The sequence below is a fragment of the Megalops cyprinoides genome, chromosome 19, assembly GCF_013368585.1.
Source record: "Megalops cyprinoides isolate fMegCyp1 chromosome 19, fMegCyp1.pri, whole genome shotgun sequence".
NCBI lineage: Eukaryota > Metazoa > Chordata > Actinopteri > Elopiformes > Megalopidae > Megalops > Megalops cyprinoides.
Genome location: NC_050601.1, coordinates 16,786,809 through 16,795,166, shown reverse-complemented (window position 1 = coordinate 16,795,166; position 8,358 = coordinate 16,786,809). Strand labels below are relative to the sequence as shown.

Sequence of the window (8,358 nt, the reverse complement as noted above, 5' to 3'; positions counted from 1 at the left end):
ATCTGCTATAAATCAGCTTCTTCAGCACGTTCTGATAGGCACTGAAATGGATTTGAGCAGCCTACTCCCGTAAAAATGTATGTTTACGATGTGTGTGTGTGTGTGTGTGTGTGTGTGTGTGTGTGTATGTGTATCAACCACAGAATAAATCTTTAGAAAAACACATTTTAATGCACAATGTAATAAGCACTATTTCATACATATCTCAAAGCATTTAAATATATGCTTTTGCTTTTGTATGTATTTTAATTACAATAAATATGTACAATTCCATTTTTTCCATAATAACTAACATTTATAAAAAGAAAAAAACACAAACTAACAATTAATAAATATATTAATCATTCCACAAAACATTACAAAACAAACAAAAACACATAGGGCCAATAGAAACAATGTTAGCATGGGTTTAAACCACTCAGTTCAATTTCACTGGTGCTCTTAAATGAGACTAGGAATAGCCATTTCAGATCACATAGCATTCAGTGGTCTCATGATCTAAACCTCCAGGTTTAAACCACTGCTATCATGGTTACAATCGGTCCATATTCTAAACATTTATTATATCTATCTGAAACTACACAATATTCTTTTGAGGAGATGTTTTCTAGAGAAAATTTGGTTTATTCATAAATGTATATAATACACAATATGTCCCCTGTGTATTTTAATGAATTAAATAAGTGACAAATATAAATTTCTGTGTGATAAATAAATACAAACATGTTTTAGTTTTACACAAGCACAACAGATAATAGCAGTAGAAATGCCTGAAAAGGCAACACTAATTGACATTGTTTTATTAATGTAGCTACACAGGGAGATATGGATATAGCCTTGTACATGTTTGAAGCCTCATGAAGGAGTGCGCAGGGAAAATGACAGTGGTGCTATATCTCACTGTAATGGAGTGCCACACAATAATGCAATACCCATCATAAGCGGCACTGCTCATACAGAAGGAGTGTTGTCTTGACAACCACAATGACATATCTGCGATGGAACACGAATGGAACACGGAATAAGAAACAAGATAATTAACACTCAGTTTGCGTGTGTCACTGTCAAACAAACTGCATAGTGACAAATACAATTACAATACATCTGACAGAAACCTATTTTGGTCACATGACCAGAATTCACAACACATCTGCTGTGGTTATGGTACACCCCCTTCAAAGGATAGTTCATTACTTTTTCCATTATGTTCCTGAAAATTTGAATTCTCTCTCTAAAAAAGAGAGAATTGCAGAAGAAGAGTTGTTCAGAGGTCTTACTGTATATATGTATATGTAACAGCACAGACTCATTAAAATGCTGGATATTTCACGGTGAAGGGTATCAGTGTTGCCAAAAGTAACAGAGAAGATACACATGCAGGTAGGTCTGAATAAAGTCATGACATCAACAAATTAATGCTTCATTCCTCTGGCAATGGAATGAGACAGAGGGGGAGGCTGACGTAAAACAAACAAATTTTATTTTACCTCAGCCTCCCCTGGGAAATTTAGTGCTGAGGTGCTTCTCTCTCCACCTTCATCAGCTTTGAGGAGAGTTACATATCCTTATCCGTAAACACTCTGGAAATACCAGTATTTGTCATTTCCCAAAATGGTACTGCAGTCCAGAACTAAGGTTGCACTTGAGCCAGGACTTGGATTTTAACATTTTGCCTTCGCAGAACAATGACTGCATTTTTATCAATGATAAAAATCTCTTTCTATTCACATTGATTAGCTTTTATCACAAGACCGTGAATGAATACTGAATCATATGCTTAATGAGCATCTGTGTAAGTGATGTACATAATAGCCTATAAACATGATTAAATTTAATATAAACCCACCCAAATCAATACTGCTGCATCTAAATAATGACCTTGACAATGTTTATATGACAAGAACAATCTATGGTTTGGAATCCAGTCAAAACACTCCACAAAGATTTGATGAGTGATATATGTGGTTTACTCTGGGACTCTGAACATACTTAGCTCCAAGCTGTGCTTCTGTTGCTAGTAAATGCACAGAAATACATAGCAGCCACTTATTAGATTGTTTTACAAAAAGTTTGCTTTTGAATCCCTGGCGGGTGAGGACATTACCAACGGGTAAGGTGTTTTGCAGTTTACAGTTAGCCTTTTGATGCAGCTTCTGTGGTACAGCCCTGCAGTGCATGATGGTCTTTAAGTCTGGCAGCTGACAGAATAGGAGGACAGTCTATTTTGACACAGCAACAATCGGGCCTACATCTTCTCTCTTGTCATCCCCATTCACAGTTCTACCCATAATTCTGTGCTGTTCAATAATGAGGCAAGTATCCATCAAGTCTTCCCTGCACACAATACCTTCCTTTCTTACCCTAGAGCTGACAGGGATAATTCTTTTTACTTTCACCATCAGCAGTCTACAACTGAATGTCTTGTAATCCTCTTTCATTTGAGCGATGGGGCTACAGTTGACAAGAAGTTACATGCTCTGAAAAGAGAAGAGATTATTTTTCTCTCCAAAAAAGGATCAAGGAATGTCAACATAAATGTTTCAGGACAAATCACTTGGATTGGCATCCAATTCCAAACAGCAAGATGGATTTGTCTTTACCTCTATGAGGTACAATAATTGCATGGCATGTCTTTGTTTAGGATTATTGAATGCAGTAGCGTTCCTTACGGTGTGCTTTCCATTTGTGAAATAGTCTCGGGCTGTTACATGGAAACCTATTTTACAATTCTTTTTGAAGAAGTGGAAGTGGAAGAAGTGGTCACTTGTCAGGATTCACTTCATCTTTCCAAGCATCTTTCCTGACACCAAACAGAGTGAAAATCATTTTGTATCTATCACAAGTGGCAAAGCAGTCTGAAAATGGTTGCTTCCTAAAGAAAAAGCGTGATGTGTCATATTAACAATAATGAAGGAGTTTGTTGTTTTCTTTCAGGCTTTCAAAGAGGCATGCTAGCGCCTGGGGGAACAAGCAAGACTACCATGAATATATACTTCTAATTGTTTACGATTTATCTTTCTATTTATTCATGAACACTTTCATAAATATGTATATGGCATGTTCTCGAGAGGTTGTGAGGTCCCATTCCACCCTCGGCTTCCCCCTATGGTCACACATTCTCTCTGATGTGGAGGCAAAATAGCCAAGAATTCTTCCCAACAATCCCATTTAATTAGTCACATGCTGTACACCTCAGCTGAGACATCAGTGGTGTTTTTAAATCAAGCATCCTATATTAAGGCATATCAGTATGTCCACCAGGGGTATCACACAAGCTGTTCCTCCTTCTCCACAACTCATGTCCTATATTAATAACAGTGTTCATCAGAAAACACGAAAATGCAGTGATGCATTTATGCCATTCAGAATTATGGGCAAACCCTGTCATTATCTCACATGAATCTGTTTAATTGAGAATAAACTAATTAATTTGTCAGTAATTAATCAGTTTATTCTTCCCCTGTCTCCTCTGAAGGGAGTGCCACCTGGGGCTGACCCCCTTAGCTGTCTGACAATCTGTCTGTCAGAGGGGGAATGATGGACATAAGATTTACAGATGGTGGGAAATGCATTTCTATGATGCAGTACACCTTTGCCTTGCTGTCAGCTCCCAGCGGACACCAGCTAATTAATCAAACTAACCCAATACATCTAATAAACTAGACTTCTGCGGAAAATGTGAATTTAGAGTTTAGGCATTGAAGATGAGTCATCTTTATACAACTGAAAGAAAAAAAAATATAATTGTTATCATTTTATTTTATGTGTTCTGTAATATCTTCATTATAATTGTACATTATTATTCTTGTTTGCATTTTTTGTAGCTGTCACTTGGTTAATGCAAAATTTTAACATGTGGGAGGATTTCATTAGTACAATATCTGAGAGGCTCACAGATAAGGCAACTGTGACATTACAGCAGAAATGCACTTTGTAGGATTTTTATATGGAACTTGCATCAACCATTTAATTTATCTTATTTATTTTAAATGAATTTATTCATTGACATGCAAATATGCCTCTAAAGAAGCATTAACTGGAGGCAATGACATGTTTTGTAAGTTATTCAGGCACAAAAACATGCCAGTTAAAACATTTATATAAGAAAAGGGACAGCCACAAAAATTAAAAGAAGATGGGGTAATGGGTATGTACTAATGCTGGAAATGTACAGAAAATACAGCAGTTGTCATGTATAACACTGAAGTAAAGCTACCATTGCAAAACTTTGCATGACTTGCCTCTGTGGTAAATGCAGTGTTTAAAATAGCTCCACGTCTGTCTTTCTTAATCAGGAACCTCATTTACTTGGATGTATGTGAGCTAATTGCAGTTTCCAGTTTCAGCTGTGTTGGAGGATCTGGTGTGCAGAGTGCAAATGAATCTGTCGAACTGGTGCTCACAGTGACCAATTAAAAAACCACCTCAGAGATCTGGACCACCGAACGACACTGACATACCTTTCAACTCGAGCCATTCCTCAAAAAGGGAAGGAGAGAGACAGAGAGCAACCGCTAATTGAGAAAGGGTCAATGCTTTGGGTTTACCTATCTAGCAATCAACGCATTTTACATTTTGCCAAAGACAAGCCACCCAGGTTCGCATATACATAGTGGTAACCTGTTGCTGAGGTACAACAGTTTGTGGGCCAGAGGCTGAGGATTGACTGTCAGGAAAATTGCGACTGCATGAAACACTTTTACTTGCCTGCAGGTTCTCAGGTGTACTCAGTTTATCCATTGGATGTATTGTATATAGGGGACTTTTTCAATCTGGAAAGTGTACTGACAAAGTGCATGAGCTCACCTTCTACAAATAAAGTTAGCATATAAATTGCTCAGCAGCTGACATGCAGGCATCAAGATGAAATTGAGTATGTCTTGCAAGGACCTGAGGAGAAGTTCTGAAAATGTTCTAATTGCATCATAATGAAGGAGGTTGTGCCAAATCTTTGCTTTATCTGCTTAATGTGAATTAATGCCTTTCTTTATGTCATTAAACCTCTGATTCATACGGAGCCATCACTCAGTGCTACCCAGCTGAAATGTTAAATTCTAAAATGCAACAACGTGTGTGCATGCGTGTGTGTGTGTGTGTGTGTGTGTGTGTAGATATGTATGCACATGTGTGTGTTAAATGACATTCACTTGGTTACAGAAATTCACTTGAGAAGGTTATGGTGTTGTGCAAAAGTATCTGTTTTGATGCATATGATACTGTACGTGCCTCCAAACCTAACATTAAGCAGGCATGAAATTCATTACGGATGGTAAGACCACAGCTCTTTCTCCTCTCCCTCCGGTCACAGCATCTTTCTCTGAGCATGACGATCAAATCCCGGGGTAAAGCGAGGCGAATGAAGTGAGAGGTCTGAACTGACCCAGGGCAGGAAAAAGGAAGTGCTTTCCTTTGCAGAAACTAAACGGCAAGAGAAGGCCTTGTGCACATATACATATGATTTCACAGTTCATTTGACCATGGGTCAGAAGACTGTCCCTGAACAATGCAGTCATGATTGCATTTGTTTTCCCTGCTGTACCTCGTCCAGTTGCTGTGCTGTCTGTGCCAATCTGCCAAGCAGTGAGGGGTCAATATGGTCACCTCTTGTAACCTCTCACTCAAAGAGGTGGACCTGTGTCCTTCTGTACCAACACCACATTCTGACTTATAGCATTACAGTCTGACATTTGTGCAACATCCTGTAGTCTATGGTATATAGCATGTTAATACTGAATGTATAGCATTTTAATGTGATATATTATGATGTCTACTTTACAACTGGTGAATAAATAGTGGGAATTACTTCACTTTTACCATTAACAGCTGGCTCTCCACTATGTTCTTAAAATGTTGTTTTCACTGTTCAATGCTAATGTGGGTTCAACTTATAAATGATTCCTTATTAATGATGGGAAGTATATAATTAAAAATAAAAAAAACATTGGTTTATGGACAGAAGCTGTTATCACTTTTGTCTGTAAAACTTCCCTTGCACTATGGTCTCAGTCTCTTAGTATATAGCCACAGTCAAGTTGTTTAGGGGTGTAGCTTGAAGGGGATCATCCATGTCAGAATGCAATACTGCCCAAAGGGGGAGACAAAAACTGAGTAAATCCAATAGATCAGATGGCCATAAAACAACAGGCAAAAAAAAATAATCCTTTCAATAAAACTACCATGATCAGAGCATTTTGGAATTGTCTTTTTTTCCCTGACTTGTGATCTGTCTTGCTTCGGTGATGCGGACCCGCCAGCGTGCTCAGAAAAAGAGAGGCCCCAACATTCACCTGTCCTTTCGTCTCTGCAGTTCTCTTTTCCTCTCTCTTCTTTTAATCTTCTGCGTCTCCACGTTACTACAGACGTTACGAGAATGTACCCTGTTTTCTCCCTGGCTGGCGGGCGGCATACCATCTGTGGCCCTCACAAGGCGGAGGACTGCTTGATGCTGTGAAAGCTGACCCGGGTGGGTGAGGTGGGGATGGACATGGCCCGGGCCACCCTCGCCCGGATGGAGTGCTTGTCCTGCCAGCGGTGCCACCTTTTGCGCACCGCCGACCGCACCTGCCGGGACAGACGGAGGAGAGGGAGGCTCTGAGATCCTGGAGACTTGGTGGCACTATCACAAATCCACACATGGCATGACAAAAACAGCTTTGACCCCAGCACTTGTGATGTGTGACTTGTTTTTCAGTTTAACTGAGTGACAGGTTGAAGTCCTTGTCCTTCGATTTCCTTTAAGCTTTCCTATCCTTTCTATGCACAGGCTTTGTAAGCCGCACTGCCTTTGCAAAGGACTTAAACCATCAGGACTTGCTCCTAAAACCCCCATGATAGTTACTGTTGTTGCTAGAATTAAATACAGGATTATCTGAACTGATGCGTCCTTCTGTTTAAATTTAAATTTCAAAAAGCCCTAACAAAATCTACTGCCTTGAGCCTTCACTAACCACCTTTATCTCTTTATGTCTGTGAAGATGTTTACAATTTATTTCTGAGACATCTCTTTGATCCAAAATAAAGAAACAAAGAAAAGAAATCACAGTGAATATTCACAGTGAACTGAATTTAGAAACAGGGAAGGTTTCTGTCAGTTTGGTTTTTCCTTGCTCTTTAAAATAAGAACCAATGACTGTAACAAGATTCTCTCAAATAAGACTTTGTAATGGGAACCCTGTGTCAAATTTCAGTGGCATCAGTCTGTCTCGGATCATCCTGGGAACCATCTGGACAACTGGGATATTCACATAATCAAAGACAGTACACAGGGAAAATAAACAAAGGCCATCCAGCATGTGATACAGTTTAATCTAAAAGAAACATTTATCTGGGGCTAATTGAGGGAGCGTGGGTGTGTGAGTGTAGGAGCTGCTGGAAGAACACACTGGAATCCTGGTTCTGCTTTCCTGACGCTCTATTAAAAGATGTTCTTGAAGCGCACGCACGCGTGTGTTATGACATTTCTGACCCTTTGGTTTTACAGCAGTTTCAGTTTGATGACTACAAGTGTATATATACAATATTCATGCACGTATATGAATGGCAAATGTCCAATTTGGGGCACAAATGAACTGCAAGCGTCTGCTGAGATCCTGAGAGGAGAATGCTGGGAGATAATGCTGTACAACTGAAGTTCTTTCTACTGCTGGGGTAGTATTTTACACAGTGACACCCCTGCTGAAGACTTAAATGGTCTTAAATTTAGCCTGTGGTTAAGCATGTCAGGCAAACAGCAGCAGAGGTGTCTGTAGAGACAGTATTTCAAGAAACAAGACACCGTGTTCCACAGTTTCTAGGTCCCTGGTATCTTGTGGTTTCCAACAGAGCCTAGCAACGGCATCTTTTTTTTTCTCCTCTCTCGTCAGCATGCATTATGGAGTTTCATTCATGACACTGGCAAGGCAGAATAGATAATGAATGGGAAAATGCAAAGAAGCTGCTTTTGGTGCTGGTGCGTCATTGGTCAAGGTCTTCAAAAACCAAACCAAAGGAATGGGCATGCATCTCCATTGAATACCAGCCCTCAGAATGTATTTATGCTCATACCAACAACACATTTCAACAGCAGATCGTATGCTTTCCATTAACAGGTAAATAAAGAGTGAGGAAAATGTAATTGGCATGTGTCTAACTAACCAAGGACAACTGCTTGTAAAAACTCATTCTGACAAGATGTCTGATGTTACAACTATAGATTCAGTTTTTTTGCATTTAGTGCCCTTGATGTTTGGTCAAATATTGTTCAAGGAAGAGTAGTGTATGAGAAACTACACTAAACCAAAACCAAATGAAATACATTTCACATAATTCAAAACATATATTTTAGACAAGAATAAGCCAAACGTCTCATGCAACAGGATA

General features: G+C 39.2%; 1 protein-coding gene across 1 annotated transcript in view; it reads right to left on the bottom strand.

The window, feature by feature from the left end:
• Nucleotides 1-727: 727 nt before the first annotated feature.
• crhr1 (corticotropin releasing hormone receptor 1) overlaps nt 728-8,358 on the bottom strand; it is a 95,538-nt gene continuing 87,907 nt past the window's right edge. Inside the window, exon 14 of the mRNA XM_036552160.1 lies at nt 728-6,561. Coding sequence (XP_036408053.1) covers nt 6,421-6,561 — 141 coding nt within the window. The 3' untranslated portion in view covers nt 728-6,420. The remainder of the gene's footprint in view (nt 6,562-8,358) is intronic.